At 39.9% G+C, this 21,107-nt stretch overlaps 1 protein-coding gene across 3 annotated transcripts in view; it reads left to right on the top strand.

Moving 5' to 3' along the window:
- The first annotated feature begins 339 nt into the window (after positions 1 to 339).
- ITGA1 (integrin subunit alpha 1) overlaps positions 340 to 21,107 on the top strand; it is a 157,436-nt gene continuing 136,668 nt past the window's right edge. For all 3 annotated transcript variants that reach the window (XM_046672423.1, XM_046672422.1, XM_046672421.1), the window contains exon 1: positions 340 to 547. In XM_046672423.1, coding sequence (XP_046528379.1) covers positions 487 to 547 — 61 coding nt within the window. In that variant the 5' untranslated portion in view covers positions 340 to 486. The remainder of the gene's footprint in view (positions 548 to 21,107) is intronic.

The raw sequence follows: 21,107 nt of genomic DNA, 5'->3' as shown, positions 1-21,107 counted from the left end.
GTAAGGCGGAGCCAAAGGGCTGGCGACACCCTCCTGAGGTCCAGCGTTCGCCCGTCTTCCTACCACCTTAAGGAGTTGGCACGGAGAGCGGGATAACCCTCTCAATGAAAGGCAGATGTCCCTTTAAGGTTTGCTTTGCAGCTTGTGGACTTTAGCCTAAACACGGACCCGCGAAGTTGGCTTTATTTGTCCATGTCTCGGACAGAGCCTGGGAGACTGCCAGTGGGATTTCAGAGACCCGGAGCGCGAAGGGGCGGGCGATGTGGCAATCCATCTGGGATGTGAAAAGCGTGGAGCGGACTTAGAGGCATTGGTCGAAAACACAGGAAATCATTCTGCGGCTACTGGGCGCTGCGACCGGCCGGGCCAGAGACTGCGACCCACGGCGGCGGGTGGAGTGGCCCAGAGCGCGCGGCTTCGCGCCGGGTCCTGCGGGGTCCTGCCCTCCGATCCAGCGCGTCCCCCGGCGCTGCGGCTGCTCTGGCCATGGCTCCCCGGCGCCGCGCCAGCCCAGGGATCGCTGTCGCCTGCTGCTGGCTCCTCACCGGTGAGCTACCCTGCTTTTTTATCTCCTGGGCGCGGGGCTCGGGGCTCGAACTGGGGAGAGAAGTAGCAGAGCTGTGGCCCAAGGAAGGAGGGAGTGCTGATTCACTTTAGGGTGCTCCAGGTAGTCTGGGCAGTTTGGAATACGGAAGGGAGTTTCTGCGTTTGATCTTGATGTGCGTTACTTTTGATGTCGTTTCAAAACCCTTCACCCCAAAGGTAGGAGGCAGGCAGTGCTGAAAACAAGGTAGAATTGACTTTTCCAATTGAAGTTGTTTTGACCAATATGCATTGTATTTTAGGACTTTGTTGAATGGCTCCCTCTCCCCCTTTTTTTTGGCGAGTGGTATCTAGAGGGCGCCTGATTTATATGCAAAGTTCCTACCCTCAGGTTGCTCGAGTGTGGGCATTGTTGCATTTTCTTGCTGTCAGGTATTCAAGATATTTTCTGCTACGGAACAAGAAAAGAGAGGAATGCAGGGCAAAATTGCCTCTTGTCCCAAAACGATGTTTCTATATTAGCACTCAAGAGGAGGAACATTTTGAAATTGAGGAAGGAATACCGAACATTTACTCTGTAAATATCACAGAGAAAATTTTTTCAAATGCAAAATACAGTATGTATTGTTACTGGTGCATAAAGAGGTATTTTTAAGGCGGGCCTTAAAAAACAGTGGAGATGCAAAGCTATATCCAATTTAGCAAAAGGTTGAATCATAGCATTTTCTAGGATTTTCCAAATGATTAACCCATGGTCAGATCTTTTTAACCAGTTACTGACTGAGGAGGGAAAGTTGCAATGCTGAAACAAGAAGGCAGAGGAGGTGAAACTTTGTGTGAAGGAAAAATCACCTAATTGTTTAATTAATGGTTGGCTTTACATATCATCAATATTCAATTGTTCAGTGTCTTTACTTCTGGCATGCTTATTGGTACCAGTTAACTTAGCATTTTACTGTTAAAAACAGGGGTGATCCAGCCAGTTTAGCCTGGCTTAGATGGCCAAGCATGATAAAATTTATGAAGATCACTTAGAAATGGATTATTAGTAAGCAAAGCGTTTTTTCATAGTGAGGTGGTATAAAAAAGAGTTAAGCTACTGGCTTTTCATACAAACATTCTCCACTACTCAGGAAATGTCCAATAGTCCCAACAGTGGTAACTTCTGAACAGCTTTATAGCCAGGGAACGGTTCAGCTTATCAGCCACTGTCACTACGCTTTATACATATTTGACCCACGATTCTTCTCCAACTCAAATTTTTTGGAGGTTGTTTGCAGTTTTTGCTTCTTGGGCAAAATCTGAATGGTTTACTAACTATTCAAGTTGTACCTTTTTCATTTTACCAAATAAGCAGTCACGAGTGCAGAAATGATCAGATGACGTTTGTATATCCTGCAAAAAGACAAGAATGAAACTTAAAAAACCACAGGAGGTTAACAAGTTACCGTTTCATATATATATATAAATTTAAATATTTATAATACTTAAACACATTTATATTGAATATTCAATATATTTTATATATATATATATATAAATTGAAGTATTTTTTTTTTAAGTTCAACTACTTTACTTCCCCATGCCTAAAGCAGTCACCATTGCATACTGTCGGTTTTCTGCAGTTGTTGGGGTAATAAATGGTGCCAAATTCAGGAAGGGACTTAAAGGAAAATAATGCAGATATTTCTAAATTATATTTAATTCCCCTTTGTGTGTGTGTATGTATATATATGTATTATATCGATATATATTATTCAATCATATTGAAAGTTAGAATTTAAAAGGTTGTCACAGAATCAACAGGTTCCTCATATGTGCTATATTTATGCCCATTTCATAACAGAAGGATCTGAAGTTTGACTTCTTCCTTCCCTTTGCTGGTTTCTCTGTCAGTCATCACCTTGTCAGCTTCCATGGAAACGTCTCATCAACTCATAGAGTGCACGCTCATGCACACTACTGTAGAGCTCATCTTCTTGTCCCAATCTGAACCCAACCTCTTCCTAACTAATCCAACTTTCTAATTCGTAATTTTCATTATATCTTAGTCTTTAGTCAAACTCTTTGGTGGTTAATAGTGGACTTTCAGATAAAATCCAAAATTTTCAACTGACCTTTCAGGGTCCGCCCTAATTCAGCACCCTCTATCTCCTACTACCGTTGTGTCAGTTTCCTATTGATGTTGTAACAAATTGCCATCGATTTATTGGCTTAAAATGACCCATCTACTATCTTACAGTTCTGTCAGTCAGAAGTCTCACTGGGCTAAAATCAAGGTGCTGGCGGGGCCGTGTTTCTTCTGGAGGCTCTAGGGGACAATTTATTTCCTTGCCTTTTCCAGCTTATAGAGGCCACCTGCACTCCTTGGCTTATGGCTCCATCCTCAATCTGCAAAGCCAGCAGAGTAGCATCTTCAAACCTTACCCTCTCACTCCACTTCATCATCATATCTCCTTCTCTGACTCTGACCCTATTGCCTCCTTCTTATAAGGATCCTTCTAACTACATTGGGCCCACCAGGAAAATCCAGCATAATTTCCCCATCGCAAGATCCTTAATTTAATCACATCTGCGAAGTGCCTTTTGCCAACAAAAGGAGACATATTTGGAGGTTCCAGGATTAGGACATGGACATATTTGGGAGACCATTATTCTGTCTACCAAAACCTCTAAACGTAAACTACCCATGACAGCCAGTCACATTTCCTTACTGTCCCCATTTTGCTACTGTGGATATGGTCTTGTTTTATGCATCTAGAAAAGCACTCCACCCTTCCTTCTCACCACCCCCTGCCATCTAAACAAACTCTCTCCAGCCTTCAAAGCTGGGTTTACATCACAACCACCGCCCACCATCTTTCCAGTTCACTTCCTGTTAGATTAGAACTGTCTTGTAGTAGATTTTTCCAATATTTAAAAATGATTCATCAAGAAAGATATCCTTCTGGTTACCAGGGGGACGGGGGTGTGGGGTGGGCACAGGGGGTGAAGGGGAGCACTTATGTGGTGACAGTCAAGAAATAATGTACAATTGAAATTTCCCATTGATGTAAACTATTATGAACTCAATTTAAAAAAAAAAAAAGGTATCCTTCCTATGTCCAAATAAAATCTTTAGTCATTTTATGTATGTCAAAGTCCCAACAAAAAACTAGTGGTACATATAAAGGATTTAAGTGAAGAAAGTTTAATAAAGGGACTGTCTGCAGAGGCGTTTAAAGGAACTGACAAAAGATGGTGGAGCACCTAGGACAAGCAAGAGTGGGAAGAAAGCACCTGAGAGAACAGTGGGAAGACAAGCCATTACTACTCCCAGGCCTGCGAGGTAGCAGGGTCAGCGTGACTGTAAACTCGGGCTACGGGAGGGCGTCAATGGACAGGAGCTGTGGCCATAGGAGGAGGAATGCAGCTAGTGCCAAAATTGAAGCTGAGGAGGGAGGGCGCAGGGGAAATAAACACCCCTCCTTTTCCTCCTACCTTCTAATGCCTTGCCCCGTCCTCCCATTGGCCACATCCAAATGGCAGAATTCAAACTCCCAGGGGATGCAGGTCAAGACAAACAATAAGAGAGAAAAACTAGCACAACTTAATGTCGAAAGGCACGTATTTTTTGAGAACGTATTATATGTGTGAGGCCCTGTGCTAAGAACTTTGCATGTATTAATTCATTTTAATCTCAAAAAAGGGAAAATTTTGGAACTATTATCCATATTTTAGAGATAGAGAAACCAAAATACTAAGAGGTTAATTTGTCCAGTCACACAACTAGTAAATGGCAAAGCCTGTGCTTAATTCAGATTTCTCATGCTCTGAAATAATATGCCATGGAGGCTGTGTAAATGTAAGTCCATTTCCCTCTTGCTCAACCTTCTAAATGGTAAATCCAAGCATAATTGTCTAAAAGACTTTGATAAGGATCTAATTAATGATGCAAGTGAGCCTGTTACTTTCATGACATTTAAGTATATAGTGAAATTAGATGATGTCCCTCTCTACATTAATTATAACTCAAATAAGACTACTATCTCTGGTTATTAAGAATATAAATATACAATTACCCCTAATTGAGTTACATGTCTCTCTTCCCTAGAAACATGTTAGTTAGCCTAGAAGCAAGGGTTTTCTTTTGTGACTTTTTTCCCAGGCAAGATTTCCTATTCTAGATGAAGTCCAGTGAGGTGATGGCTGAATATGGGAGGAAGTCAGCCACTTACCGGTAACAAAGAAATGACGTCCAATGGCACACAATGGATTGTCAGGAATTACTAAAGATGGTAAAACTCTTTAGTCACTATGATGTCTGTAAAGGCAACAATAAATTCATAGAATTTTTGTCTGTCTGTTTGTTTAGTAAATCGGCAGTGAGAGTAGGAATGAAGTATATATGCTAAATTAGTTTGCCTATTTTTCTTCCCTTCTGTCAGGATGCTTTTGATGCTTGAGCTCTTGGGCCACAGTTTGTAACGGTTGATCTTACTTCCTTAGATGGATGTTCCTCTGCCTGTGTTCCTCCATCTCCAACCCAATAAACTTCCCATTAGATTTAGAACTTGCTGACTTTTCATATACCCCTTAAAATATTTCATAAAATAAAGTAGCTCATGTTTAAAATATATTCAGAAAATTAGGGATCAAAATGCTGTTCTTTACCTACACTGCTCTTCTGTTGTAGGAAACATAGTGTATTTGAATTAATGATAAGAAATTAAGATGAAAGATAGTTGGAATTGTTGCCACAATGCTACAGTCAGAATACATTGCCTATTCAGAGTGGTCTGTGACTGGAGAATTGTGTTCGCTCTCAAAGCAAGTACAGTAGAGTATCAAGAGATGCAAATGAGCTGAATATATTCCTTTCCTCAAGATTATTGAGCTTCTTTCAGCTCTTCTCTTGTGCCAGCTTCTCTGAAGTCTCTGGGCCTTTGCACAAGTTACTTATACTGCTACTGATCCTCAAGTGCCCATATGAATGTCATTTCCAAGAAATGTGTAAGAGATTGTGTAAGCCCCTAGCACCTTTGCTTCGATAACATACCACTTGATATTATAATTAGACAGCTAATTGTCTGTCTTCCTAGCTTGCTGTATGCTCTGTGAGGGTAGGGTCTTTGTCTGATTATCATCCTTAGCATCAAGAATAATAGGCACTTGAAAATTTGTTATTGAATGAATCACAAAACAATATAGATAAACTCATACTTAAGGGATCAGATTGTCTCCTTTAATTATATCCCCACCTGGAATATTTATATCTACCCATATTTATATCTAATTGAATGCACGACACCATTAATTGAATGGTGCACCGTTATTTTATCCATTACTAAGAAAGAAAAGCACCGCCAATCCAATTATAATTGATAGATTGTTAGATGCCTTCTAGTTTCAGAGACATTGAAATGTGGGAAAATGTGACCTGAAAATTACAATCAATAACATATAATAGATCTACATGGCAATCTTCTATCACATTTCTTTGCATTTTTTTTTTAAAGATTTTATTTTTTCCCTTTTTCTCCCCAAAGCCCCCCGGTACATAGTTGTATATTCTTTGTTGTGGGTCCTTCTAGTTGTGGCATGTGGGACGCTGCCTCAGCGTGGTTTGATGAGCAGTGTCATGTCCGCGCCCAGGATTCAAACCAACGAAACACTGGGCCGCCTGCAGCGGAGCGCGCGAACTTAACCGCTCGGCCACGGGGCCAGACCCTCATTTCTTTGTATTTTTAAAAACTGTATCATAAGATTTCAAACACACTCCTTCTGGATACAAAGATATGAACGTTGTCCCTGTTCTTAGTTCTCTTCCAGAGCCAAGCTTATATCTAATTCAGGGGATAGTTGTTCCTCTGGCACCAGCAGCCTCACCAGATCCCAACAACAAAGCTTCCTCTGAATACTCTACCTTTAAAAGGAAGACTCAGGAGAATGGTGACAATAAAGTAGTCAAAAAATGTTCCAGTTGCACAGGATCAATGAATGACTCTAGTTTTGGGAAACTGTAACTTTCTGTAATATTGGTGGCTAGTACTAGGTTATATATATATATATATATACACGAAGGACCTAACTTTTATCTAAAGTCTTCTATAATTTAAAAGGAAGAGTAAAAAGTCAACTAAGGCTTAAAAGGAGATCAAAATATATTCACTGGTTGGGGTTAAGAATTCACTTTATGTACAAAAAAAAGGAGATCAAAATATATTCACTGGTTGGGGTTAAGAATTCACTTTATGTACAAAAACACTACTATTGTTTTATCCAAACAGTAGATCTCTATAAACAACACACGTGAGAAATCTGAATTGAAAAATCATTGTAATTCAAATATTAAGGAATGAAGACATATGCTTTTTTTGTATGAATTATCTGAGATCTGCTGAAATGAATGCAAATTCTTACGTTTGAACAGGGCACCTATATACTTTAGAACATCAAATGATTAAGACGAATGGTCTGTATATTTTATTATAAATCCTATACTCTTAATACAAATTACAATGTACTTTCAAAATTATTTTCTTAGCTATACTTGTAGTTTGCCAAATATTAAAGTTTGAAAACACATGGGTATTGACCAGTCTTAAATATTATACATTTTATTGTAATATTTTTGGTGAAATGATCTTGTACTACGTAGGAACACATACAAACAGAAACACACGTACACACACACACTTTGTTGATAAGATTTTGTTTATTTGGTAGGAGGTTTTGTATTGTTTTGTGACAACTGCAAGTAAGTATTTTTAATCACAGGAAATTCAGATAGTAAGTACAACAAGTTCCTTAAAAAAAAACAACTTACCCTTTTCCTTTTTACCCTTTTGCCTGAATTAGCTGAATAATCCTCCCGGTCATCCATTACCTTTGCCTGTGGACGTTACATTGGCGTCTTTGTACAATCTGAGGTTAGACATTCTCTCTAAACGACCTCATTTATCACTTGATATTCACAATCAAGAGCTCTGGCTACTTATCCTATAAAAATCATTTTCTAAACCATGTATGATAACCCTAATTGTTGATATACATTATTTTAAAACATTTTAAGAACTTCCCTCAGTAAGAAGTGTCTAAAATAATCATTTTCTTATCCAAGCATGGATATCTCAAAAATGGAAATAGGTTTATAGAAGCTTACCCTTAAGAGGAATCTTCTTTTAAAGTTTTTAGTAACATCATAGAACAGACTGAGATTTCCTAATTTTAAGATGTCAGTGATAGACAAGTTAAAAACTCTATATTAAAGAACTAACAACCACTCATTCTTTCATACAATAACTATGATTGATTATGTGCCAGTTCTTGTGCTGGGTTCCAGGGACACAAAGACAAATAAAAGGTAGTCTCTGTTCTTAAGGGGCTCAGAGTCTGAAAGAGGCAAAAGACAAGCAAAAAAGCAAAGATGGGAGGAGCCCCGTAAGCAGAGAAAGGAAAAGATTAGGTTTGTATTGCTGGAAAGTAAGCTTTGCAAAAATATAAGATGGAACCCAAATTTATACAGCCCCTACTCTATAAGGGTCACTGTGCTAAGTAAGCACAGGGTACTTAAGATTTCCATCCCTCAGGAGCCCATAATCCCTGCTGCTGCCATGCAAACCATTTCTAACATATTATTATAAAAGGAAGAAGGATCGTAATCCAATTCACCAATGAGGTGCATGAACCCCTCACTTCATGCGGTAGGACTGACCTAACATTTCCCTGGAAAGGAGGTGCTGGTATAAATAAATGCACTCAAGAGATCATCCATCAGTCAACTCTACTGAACCAGTTAGGTTTCCAAGGCTGAATAATTATAATCATGTTAAAGTGAGCCCTTCCTCCTTGCTTTGTCTGATCCAGATTTCTAGCTTTGAGCCAGGCATTCTTAGAGATTTACCATAGTACCCTACACGTTTCTAGAGCTCTACAATTTATCCTAATCTCATTAGAGCCATATAGGGTTGTCAAATGAGAGAGGCAGGACAAATAATTTTATTAACAAGTTAGAATGAAAAAGTTTAGGTTTATAGAGGTTAGGGGACTTATCCAAAATTGCTAGAATCTACCTAGAAAAGACCATAACTCAGGTGAGCCGACTCTTGGTGTGCAAGCACTAAACGTAGAATCAATCTTTTACCACTAAATTGGGCCTTAGGAAGAACCAAATTCAAAACATAGTAAGCAAAATTGAAAATAAATGTGTTAGGGTGAGATTATGGATATTGTTTTAATTTTTTAAATACTGCTGCAGCACAATTTCTGCAATTAAAACAATTTTAACAATTTTAATTATTGAATTCAATTTCCTCAATTCTTAAGTAAAAGAAACTGAGTTTCAAAGAGACTGAGAGCTGCCAAGAATTACAGTAAAAACAATTGACAGGGTAAGAATCGCAATCCAAGATGCCTGACTTCTAGCCCCATTCTCCTTTTGAGACATTGGAAGTATATCAAAAACAACAAATTGAAAACTTTTGGAGGCAACAACGCTGACTTTTTTTCTTCTGGAGAGATTAATTTAAATAAAATGTTATAGGAAAAATAAATAGAATTAAAGTTACTGATATAAAGATTTCTATTTTCTAAGATCCAATAAGTAAGTATAAAATTAAATTAGAATCTAAAATTAGAATTTAAAACAACATAGCTAAATTATGTTTTTTTCTCATGATCTTGCTTATTTTAGTAAAGAATGAAAATACCATGTATGGCTATGTATTATTTCACTGCTATAACCATAGCAGGTTTTTTTAGGAAGATTAGCCCTGAGCTAACATCTGCTGCCAATCCTCCTCTTTTTGCTGAGGAAGCCTGGCCCTGAGCCAACATCCATGCCTATCTTCCTCTACTTTATATGTGGGACACCTACCACAGCATAGCCTGCCAAGCGGTACCATGTCCACACCTGGGATCTGAACCAGCAAACCCCAGGCTGCCCAGAAGCAGAACGTGCGAACTTAACTGCTGTGCCACGGGGCCGGCCCCCACCATAGCAGTTTTAAAATAAGAGGAATTACTTTGTAAACTTCCACTATTAAATTAAGTGAACCATAGCTGATAACAATAGCAGGGTCTTAAGAAGTGCCTGTGATAATGTTACTATAGTTGCCACGCTTTACGTCTGTTCCACTCAGCTTATCATTCATATATGAGTGCCCATTATGTGCAAGGGACTTTCCAAGAGACAGTGGACGGATACAAGGATGAATCCATCCAGAGCTCAATAAGAAAGAAAAGATATGTATTCCAATTAATATAATGCATGGTTTCAAATTTGAGATAACATTTAAGCTGGCCCTTAAGGAGGATTTATGGAAGCAGGGCTGAGAGAAAGTGACATTTTAAAAAGAGAGAAGAGTATGAGCTAAGGCAGCAAAGTAGAAAGTTCCCGGATGAATGGGGAACAAAGACTCCTCCCATAGTGGAATATAGGGTGCTGGAAGGGACAAGTGGGAAATAAAGCTTGTAAGGCCATGTCATGAGGCCTTGAATGCCAGGGAATTTGGATTTTAATTAATAGGGAATAAGAACCCCAAAAAACTCAAAATAAAAGTGCAGTGATTGGTCTAGAAATACTAAATTACAACCCAAAATCTGGGGGAAAAACATCTGATCATTCAACAATAAGCTCAAGTTACTAAAGAAAATTCTATTACAGATGTTTCAGATCAAATAGTAATTCTGTGAAAAGTTTTGTAGTATGTTCAATCACTGAAGCACATTTATATTTAAAAAGCCCAAAGCAGTTTGCCTCATAACTTAAAAAAACACAACCAACCATGTAATTAACCGCCAATGTGGGTTTTCCACAGTTTTTAAATGTAGAAAGACTATGTGTATTTTTCTAAAGTAGAATCTTAGATCTTTCTCAAGGATTATATTGGGACCTAGTCTGGGCAGAAGAAAAACTACATTGAAAAGAAGAATATAAAGTTTTTTAAAAAAGTAATAAAAGAGCTAGGAAGAGACCAGTGCCTTTCAAATCCTCTAGGCTGGTTCCTGAGTCTGTCTTTAACTGCTAAAGGTGGCAGTTCAGAGGAAATGGCAGTGGGTAGCAGCACAGAATTTGTGGGGATGCAGAGATGATTTCAAGCATCCACAACATAGAATTGTGTTCGTGGAAAGAGGAGAAGAGTGTGGAGTTAAGCAGACCTGAATTTGAATGCTGGTTATGTGATCTTGAATCCATTTCTTAACTTCTCTGTAATTCATTTTCTTCATCTATAAAATAAGGATAAGAAATATTTACCTTACAGATGAGGCTTAGAAAGAAAGAATGTAGGAAAGTACCTGGTGAATATTTAATAAACGATAGCTCTTCAATAAAAACCTAATATTTATTAAGATCCTATTGTGCACCTACCACTGTGATTCTGTGGTTTTAGATTCTTGGCAGATTTTCCAGAGAGGTGGATTGTACTTAGAAAAGTGATCAAGGGCACCTCAGAGTATCTCTTCCTTTCTTTCTCTCTCTCTTATACATACACACACACTCTCTCTCTCTCACTCTACCAGTTAGGAATTCTTCTAAGTTAAGCAGCACCTTTCCCAAAGATACAGCATCCTTTAGAGGAAAGCCATCTCCACACTTTAGTGTGATCAGTTCCTTGCTCAGTGAAAAGTTGCTGGCTTCTCTTGGAAGTGGAAGAAGAAGGCAATCTGAGTGAGGAACTTTGCCAGGGCATTCAGTAGGATAGGAAGGTGGGGAAGGAAGAGGGAAAGGAGGTAAGGAGAAAGAGGGAAAGAAAGGAGGGCGGCAAAATAGCGGTTCTAATTTGCCCTAGCGCTTTGGAGGGGACTTTTGTGTCCCCTGACAATCTCTGAGGCAGATAATTGAGACTTGAGTAGCAAGACTTGTGCCAAAGTCAGACTCCTCCCTTATCATCCTCTCTCTCACCAGTTCAGGGTGGTAAGCTTCCCTTTCAATGCCATACCCAGTAAGATAGGAAAGAGAACGAGAAGCTCTGTGTGTAGGACTCCTCTGCCTTCCACCCCATTTTAACTCTCCAGAAAACTTTGGTGGGCTCTTTCTATTCACTGGTCTTTTTAAGAGGCAATCCCCACTGCTCAAACTCCTCCGCTCCCCCTTTCCAATAAAAAATGTTAAGTGACTTAAGGATTTTCTTTGAAATCAATTCTGTAGCTATTCCATCAGGGTCGGTCACAGTAGATCAGTTTTTCCCCTCTTCCCATAGCCTCAGCTCTCAGTTTAGCTTATCCTGCCCTAATCTATTGCGACCCAACCCCCACCCTAACCATTTCACTGAGTTGCGGAAAGCTGAGACTGCCAATTTTGGATTATGGGATTCCCAGGACATCAGGTCAAGCAACTGAGAGGTCCACCCAGGGTTAAATTCCGCAGATGATCTCTTCTCTCTCTGGAATCAGCGCTTTAACATTTGGGTTAATCAGATCGTGCAGACTCGGTAACTAAGCGCAGAAAACAGCTGAGCACGTTGCTCAGAGCTCAGAACCACCTGACCGGTCGTTCTTAGAAACAACGTCTGGACCTGCCAACTCCAACAGGCGTGTAGCGTCTGCGTGCGGATAAGCCGGGAGCAAAGCTGGGAATAGTTTGGACGTTTGGGGCCAAGTCTGCACTTTTTGACAGTTCCTTTTACTTTTAGATAAGTTTTGAAATTGTATTTACCCGGAGGGAGAAGGTGTGGAGCGGCAACTGCACGCAGTTGAAAAAACCATATTTGCACTCCCATACTCCTCAAGATTCTTCACAAACAGGGAGAGAAGAGAAAACTTAGGAAGTGAAAGGTCAGCATTAAAATAAACGACTTGCCGCCAAAGATTCCGCGCCCTTTCCTTAGCTGGTTCGTCTGTCAGGGGCGCCTGCCCGCTTGCGCACGCGCAAACTGCGGCCCCGCCTCCCCCTTGGTGCGTAAGACGTGCGCATGCGCCCTCATTGCATCAGCAGCTTGATTCGTGCTGGCGGCTGGAACCGCGGGGAGTACGGCGTTCGCTGCGGTGTTTCTCGTGCCGGTTTCGCGCGGCGCGCCGGAGACTGAGGGAGGAAAGGCTGGTGCTCCGCCTCGCCCGCTTGAGTTGGACGTAGAGTAGTCCCTTTCCGCCAGGCAAGTGCTGTAGGAAGCGGACCCCGCCCCCTTCCCGGCCTAGACTTCCTTTCCCCTCCCTGCCCCCGGCCCGGTGGGGACCCCCTCGGTTCCTCTTGTGCCGGCAGCGAGCCCCTGCCAAGGTCATGAGGCTCGTGAGGAAGGACATCGAGAAAGACAATGCGGGCCAGGTGACCCTGGTCCCCGAGGAGCCGGAGGACATGTGGCACACCTACAATCTAGTGCAGGTGGGCGACAGCTTGCGCGCCTCCACCATCCGCAAGGTACAGACCGAGTCCTCCACGGGCAGCGTGGGAAGCAACCGGGTCCGCACTACCCTCACTCTGTGCGTGGAGGCCATCGACTTCGACTCTCAGGCCTGCCAGCTGCGGGTCAAGGGGACCAACATCCAAGAGAATGAGTATGTCAAGATGGGGGCTTACCACACCATCGAGCTGGAGCCCAACCGCCAGTTCACCCTGGCCAAGAAACAGTGGGACAGTGTCGTTCTGGAGCGCATCGAGCAGGCCTGTGACCCAGCCTGGAGCGCCGATGTGGCAGCTGTGGTCATGCAGGAAGGCCTCGCCCATATCTGCTTAGTCACTCCCAGCATGACCCTCACTCGGGCCAAGGTGGAGGTGAACATCCCTCGGAAACGGAAGGGCAACTGCTCCCAGCATGACCGGGCCTTGGAGCGGTTCTATGAACAGGTGGTCCAGGCCATCCAGCGCCACATCCACTTCGATGTTGTAAAGTGCATCCTGGTGGCCAGCCCCGGATTTGTGAGGGAGCAGTTCTGCGACTACATGTTTCAACAAGCCGTGAAGACCGACAACAAAGTGCTTCTGGAAAACCGGTCCAAATTCCTTCAGGTAAAAGTCTTACCCAGGGATGGTTAAGAATGGGCAGAGGGATTTGTAGAAACTACTTCTAAAAGTTTTAAAACTGGGAAAAGTACAAGAGGAGACAGTCTTTACTTGACTGGGATGGTAAATGAGATAATGAAAGGAGAACTGTTAAATAGCTAGCAAATTATATAGTAAACTTTGCTGAAGTCCTTAAACCTAAAGCTGTTGGCTTTAGGTCATCGTGGGCTGATTACTGGGTGCTCTGAGAGATTCCTTCGTCTCACTTTTATCCTTGTGATTCCAGGTCCATGCCTCCTCTGGACACAAGTACTCCCTGAAGGAGGCCCTTTGTGACCCTGCCGTGGCTAGCCGCCTTTCAGACACTAAAGCTGCTGGGGAAGTAAAAGCCTTGGATGACTTCTATAAAATGTTACAACATGAACCAGACCGAGCTTTTTATGGACTCAAGCAGGTGGAGAAGGCCAATGAGGCCATGGCAATTGACACATTGCTCATCAGCGATGAGCTCTTCAGGCACCAGGATGTGGCCACTCGGAGCCGGTATGTGAAGCTGGTGGACAGCGTGAAAGAGAATGCAGGCACTGTTAGGATATTCTCCAGTCTTCATGTCTCTGGGGAACAGCTCAGCCAGTTGACTGGAGTAGCTGCCATTCTCCGCTTCCCTGTCCCTGAACTCTCTGACCAAGAGGATGATTCCAGTTCTGAAGAAGATTAATGATTGGAACTTAGAATCCAGACAACCTTGGGTCTCCTTCCCTCTTACATTTTCTCAGCATCCTTGTGACCGGGAGCTGCGAGAGTGACACTTTGTGGTCCTTAACAGGGATTTCTCATGTGTTTAGTCTCACTAGGTATTCTGTGGTTGGCAGGGCATGTGTTCAGACTAAAGAATAAATTAAAAGGAAATAATCTCCAAGTACGGTATACCATCTTTATTAATTAGGATAATTTTATATAGGAATTATGAGTTACCTGCAGTAATGAAAAACATTTTGTGTATTTAATAAGAACGCCTATATATTCTTTAGGATAGATCATAAAATCCCATTGCTTCATGCTTTGAAATAGTTTTCCTTAGGAAAAGCTTTTTAATATTTCATTATCCTCAATTTACATTATTTTAATTCTGCATAGTGTTTCTTACACTGCTTTTATTGATCCCTTTTCTCCCAAATTCCCCTACACTCCCCATTTTTTTAATTTTTAAGTTTATTTGCTATTAAATTATAGCCAAATAATTAGTAGACTTTTCTTGAAGACAAGTTTAAAATGGTATTTTTCTTAGGAGACTTGTTAAACCAATCATGTTAAAAGTAAGCTCTTGGTGTTTTTGTGGTAGAATTAATCATATTTGCTATAGAGGACCACTTAATCAGGTATTTTTAGATCATAGAGTTGTGAGCTGCTGGGGATTCTCAAGATAATCTATTTGAGGCATCTTTATTTTTAAAATGAGACTAAGGCATATGATTTGCTTGTCACGTGGCTAATGGCAAAGCTGGAAGTAGTCCCCATTTCTTTGCACTGCCACACTATTTATGTATTTATTTTTTCGTTCGTCATAGACTTAATGCTATCTTATATTTGTATGTGGCGTTAGTCTGTGTTTCACATTCTTATTGCACTTTCTCTACACCCTATTTTAGGGGTGAGAAAGCCTGTTCAGAACAGAAAGTTCGAGTAAGTCACATTGTTAATATATGGCAGTTGACTTGAACTCCAGTACTATTTAGTACAATTAGGGAATTTCTGCAAATACCTGAGAGTTTACAATATTTTTTTTATTAAGTATTTTTGATGTGCATTTCTAAGAGTTAAGGAGGGAGCCTAGGAATGGAACTGCATCTTAACCATTTATAAACCTCACCATAGCACAGTAATTAGGAAAGGCCTTATGAAGACAGAGTGCTAATTTAGTTTGTAACTCCAGGATCAGTGGTACCCACTTCAAGTAGGGATGCTGAGTAAACGTTTGCTTTTCCTTTCTGTCTGGGCTTTTCTCCTGGTGTAAGTACCAGGTTTGGGGATTATTTTTTATAAACTTCCTAACTAATCTGAACCTTTTTTTCTGTAATTAGGAATAGACACCTCATATTCTTTAAAATCACATTTTTACATATCTACCTCCTAATCTAAAAATAGTTCAGATTATTTCATTATAATTCCATGAATATTTAACTTGAAAGTATTATTAAAAGTATGTTATTAAATAATTTGATAGGAGTATAGAAACGAAGCCACTAAGATTCTTAATGTTAGAACCTGATTGATAATGGATCATATTCTCAGTAAGAATATGGAGATTTGTAGCATCTATTATTCTCATAATCTATGTACTGGTTATTCCGAGCTGTGGTACTTACGGTAATAGAAGCCAGGGGAGATAAAACGTACCAGTAGACCTAACCAATGTATTTTAGGCCATAGGTTCACACATTGAGCTGCTTGTTAATCTCTCGGGAGCTTTTAAAACTCAGTATACAGATTGGACCCCAGATTAAATAACCTTTCACCCCTAGAAGTGTTTAAACCTCCCCAGGTGATTCCAATAGGCATAAAGGCTGAGAGCCACTGAAGGCCTTGCTATTCAAAAGTGTATGGTCTGTGGACCAGCAGCAGCCCTGGAATCCAGGGCTCTATCCTGGACCTACTGAGATGCAATCTGTATTTTAACATCTTCAGTTGATTGCTGTGCATAATAAAATCTGACAAAAATAAGCTATAGTTTATTCTCCCTATGCTGGTAAATCTCTGGCTGGGGTTGCCAGCCATAGAGAAAAAAATTTGAGTTTTGAGGTCTTTCGAGAGAGTTAACCAGCCAATATTCAGTTTAACTCTCCATAACACTTCTCTAAATAAAACCCTGTTTTTTATGTCTACAAAGTATTTAAAATATCTTTGAGAATTTCTATTTTTAAAAAGTTACATTTTGTACCATTATCAAGAGTATAAATTGTCCTAGATGCATAGGTAGAAATATCAAAATGGAGACAAGCATATAAAAGTAAAAATTCTAATAATTATTTTTTACTGTTATCTAAAAAACAAAATGAACCATAAGTCTTTGGAAATTGTACTCAGTTGTCTAATTCCAATTGCTATTTATTAATAAGGAATGACTATGTAGTAACAAATGGAAACACTACCAGTAACATACCTCTCCTGCTATCATGTACTGTAAATTTCCATTCACCATCAGGTTCTTGTTGTGAACAAACATTTGCTACCCCACTAGGCGCAGTAAATGAGAAGCTTGCAAACTGTTTTATTTTGCTCTACATATGATACATATCAAACTACGTTTTGCTATTCCTGGTCCACCATTTATATGTTAAATATTTTGCTGATTTTATGTCTGGATTGTTGATTATGGATTACACTTTCATTACCCCCTTATATGTAAGTTGGATCTTTTTCCTCTCAGATCCCGCTAGAGTAGCTTTGTAAAGCTACCTTTCCTTTGTCTCTACTTACTTCCTATCACTAACTTTAGTTTCCTTTTTTAATCACTATGACGATTTCTCTCAGACCTCAAAGTTTCTTTGACAGAAGTGACATAATTTCTGCAATTCATGTATTCTGGAACTGAAATTCTCTTTGTTGCTAAAAATAAAAGTGCACAAATGAAATGGTGTATACGTGAATTCCCCGAAGTAGAAGCTGTTACTGGAAAAGGAGTGCTGTGCTTTTAAATGGATGGTTTTCCCAGCAAATAAGACTGGCTGTTTGTATTCAGTCTCAGAATATGTTGAGGAGTTCCTAAGGTGATTCTGAGGGTTTGAGGAGAGAGGAACCCTTTTTCCTGTGGCTGGAGCTTAGATATGGGGTGTACATATTTATATTATAGCAGTCATTAAGGGGAATATGTTTAATATTAGCCATTCATTTTTTTAGTGCCTGCTTTGAACCAAGCACCAAGCTGGGTTTAGGAAAGACAAACATGTAAACAGATCACTGTTATCGAAGTAACTTGTAGAAGGTGTGTAAGGGCTCGCTTTTAGGAGGAACTTCACAGAGCTAGAGCCAGTAAATTTACCTAAGACGGTGAGAAACCTGGAGAGATTAGGCAGAGGAGGACTGCAGGGCAAGTGTGCGAATCACGTTAGACCCTCTGTGCCACGGTGAAGAGCAGGGGTTTGTCCATAATGAAGAACCACTGAAAAGTGGAAGCCGGGGAATGGCATGATAAACTCTGCATTTCACAAACCTCTTTGTTGGGTAGCATCAAGGATGGGTTGGAGGAAGAAAGATTGGAGGCAAGAAGAGCAGTTAAGACAATGGATATTAGAAGAATCCAAAGGAAAAATGATGTTGGCCTGAACAAGGCAGTAACAATAATCCTTGCTATAGGGCTGGAAAGAAGTCAATAGGAGATATTAGGATAGGAGATGGGGTCAAAGGGCCTTGGGCTGTGGATTGTTGTTCAGTTACGGAACGAGTAGGGTCAAGTGGTAAATCTCAGCCTTTTTTCTTGAATGGTGGGAGAGGTGATGGCACAATTCAAAGACAGGAAATAGAGGAAGAGAAGCCAACTTGGAAGGAGAAAGAGTAGTTCAGTTGTGCATCTGGTTTGATGTGCTTGTGGGACACCTGGTGCTTTCCCTCCAGATTTCTGTACACTCACTTCCTTACTCCCTTCAGGTTTTTGCTCACATGTCACCTACGTAGTAAAGTCTTCCCAAACAGCCTTTTAAAAAAATGTACCTTCTCCCAGATTCCCATCCAAGCCCTTCCTTGTCTTATTTTTCTCTATAACACTTTTTTCACTTAGTTGTTTTGCTTATCATCTGTCTAGAACGTAACTTTCATGAGGGCAGAGAGTGTTGTCTGTTAGGCTCATTGCTCTATCACCAATGCTGAGAACAATCCCTGGCACAGAGTAGATGCTCAAAGAATTTTTGACTAAATGAATGACCAAATGAATGAATCTATGAACGTCTCTTAGGCAATTATGCATACAGGCCTGAGGTTCAGGAAAAAGCGCTTGGCTGGGGATAATGACACGAATTGTCAGCACATAAGTAGACCTGAAATCGTAAAGAAAAAAAAAATGACCTCGCAAGAATTAGTAAAGCTAGACAAAAAGAGGACCAGGCACAGAAGCCTAGGGAAACGGCAATATTTAATCTCTTTAAATACTACTTGACTATTATCTGTATTATAATCATTCAAAGCGGAGATGTTTATGTATTCCAATAGTTAATATGGTCGATAATTATTTTTTCCCCTACCCAGATCCCCATAGTGTACTACAGATATGCATGGAGAATAGCTAGTGTTGATTTCATAGAAATTGAATTTTTAAAAGTTCTTAAGATAAAAAAGTTCTAAGTTTTAGGGCAAACACCAAATTTTGTATTTGGCTTTTAAGCGGGTCTTATTAAACTTTTACATTTAGAAATTTAGTATATGAAAGTTCTAGTTAAAAAAAGATTGGGGGGGATAGCAAATTGAATTTGTTAAGAGATTTTTTTAGGATTCCCAAGTACAGGAATTATTAGCAAGTTCTATCTTATTCAGGCCAGGGTTAGAGCGCGTTACTGCTATTGGACCCTTAGTGTCCGTGCTCCCCATCTTAATGTGATGTCTTTGCCTTCCCTCACCACTTCCTCTTTTACTCCCTGCAGAACTGCAGGTGTCATAACTGTGGCATAAATTTTGCAAGGTTTTATTTGTATTTGTTTTAAAACTTGATTTTGCTCAGCCCGTAGTTTTGTTGATAACGCATTTTTCAGTAAGTGAGTTCCCAAGTGGTCAAGAGCTAAAGTGAAGACGAAGAGCAACTAAAAAAAGAACCACAATTTCAGATAAAGTTTTTAAAACCCTAAATAAAATAGTTTTCTTCATATTGATGACAGCATACTTAAACTTTATGCTATGATTCAGTTTTTAACTATTCTAGGAGATTTAGTATTGTAGTCCCCCCTTATACACATGGGATACATTCTAAGACCCCCAGCGGATGCCTGAAGCCTCGGATAGCATCAAATCCTGTTTATACTGTTTTTTCCTTTACATACCTACTTATTATAAAGTTTAATTTATAAATTAGGCACAGTAAGAGATTAACAACTAATAACATAGGACAATTATAACAATACACTGTAATAAAAATTACCGTAATCTTAGCAACCTCAGCATACAATGTTTTTCTTTCCTTAAGTTGAGAACTTTTACCTTTTCACTTATTGGGAGCACTTTATGACTTTCTCTGGCATATCCGAATTGCCAGCATCACTCCTCTTGTGTTTTAGGGCCATTATTAAGTAAAATAAGGGTTATTTGAACATAAGCATTGTGATACCTATACTGTGACAATCGATCTGATAATCGAGACCCCTGCTACGTGACTAATGGGTGGGCAGTGTATACAGCATAGGTACACTGGACAAAGGGACAGTTCACAACCTGGGCGGGACAAAGCAGGATGGCTCGAGATTTCATCATGCTACTCAGAAGGCGAGCAATTTAAAATTTGTGACTTGTTTATTTCTGGAATTTTCCATTTAATAGTTTCAGACCATGGTTGACCGAGGGTAACTGAAACCACGGAAAGCAAAACCATAAATAAGGGGGGACTACTATATTTTAGAAAAGTATTATTCAAGATTTTCTTAATGCATCATGTGTACTGAGTCAATACTGATGACTTGTCAGTTCAGAAGTTTAGTGCGAAAGTGTTACTGAAAAGCCAAAATGATTTCAAGAGGAGTTGAGATGCACATATAATGTTTTTGTGTATTAAAGATGCCTTATTTAGAAAAAAATCAAGGGGGCCAACCCAGTGGCATAATGGTCAAGTTCGCACACTCAGCTTCGGTGGCCTGGGGTTCACAGGTTCAGATCCAGAGCGTGGACCTACACACTGCTCAGCAAGTCATGCCGTGGCAGCATCCCACTTATAAAATAGAGGAAGATTGGCACAGATGTTAGCTCAGTGAAAATCTTCCTCACCAAAAAAAAGAAAAAGAAAAGAATCAAAAGCAACTATACAGCTAGTTAATAGGTTGGAAAGTAGGATCTATAGTAACAGTGTTGGAATTTAGCACGGAAGACAATCTGAGGAGTTACTTAACATAATCATCAAGTAGCGGGTAAACTTCACTAGAAGTAAAAAAGAAATTGGCCGAGTTCAGTAAGGAGATAGATTAGAAAGACCATGAAAAAACATTGGCAAAAGATATTTGTTAAGCTGAAGTGGAGATCATAAAATCTCGTATCTAAAGAAAGAATAGCAAGAATTCTTTCTTTTTAGGGAGTTTTTGATATAGTATCACTGTCTGTATTCTCATCCATATTTTAGAGTGCTCTTTATAGATATATGAGTATAACAATTTGTAAGATAGCCCATTTATATTGCAGTATTTAATTTCTCTATTTTAAGAAACATGTTAGTATATTTTGTTGTGATAAATAACACTGGGAAAGAAATGGGGATATCGTGAATTTGTTCATTTAAATTGAGGAGAAACTAATGCATTTTTCGAGGAAAATTCACTTTTGTGTGCAATACTTTAGCTGCATACAAATTTGAAGCTATCATTTTTGTTTTTGACAGTGAGTGTTTTAATTCCATAATCATTGGCCTCAGTACGGGAAGGTTGTATATTTCCAGATGCCAGTTGCTAAAGATTGCGATCTT

The sequence above is a fragment of the Equus quagga genome, chromosome 9, assembly GCF_021613505.1.
Source record: "Equus quagga isolate Etosha38 chromosome 9, UCLA_HA_Equagga_1.0, whole genome shotgun sequence".
In the NCBI taxonomy this organism is placed as follows: Eukaryota; Metazoa; Chordata; class Mammalia; order Perissodactyla; family Equidae; genus Equus; species Equus quagga.
This window is presented reverse-complemented; position numbering and strand designations above follow the sequence as displayed.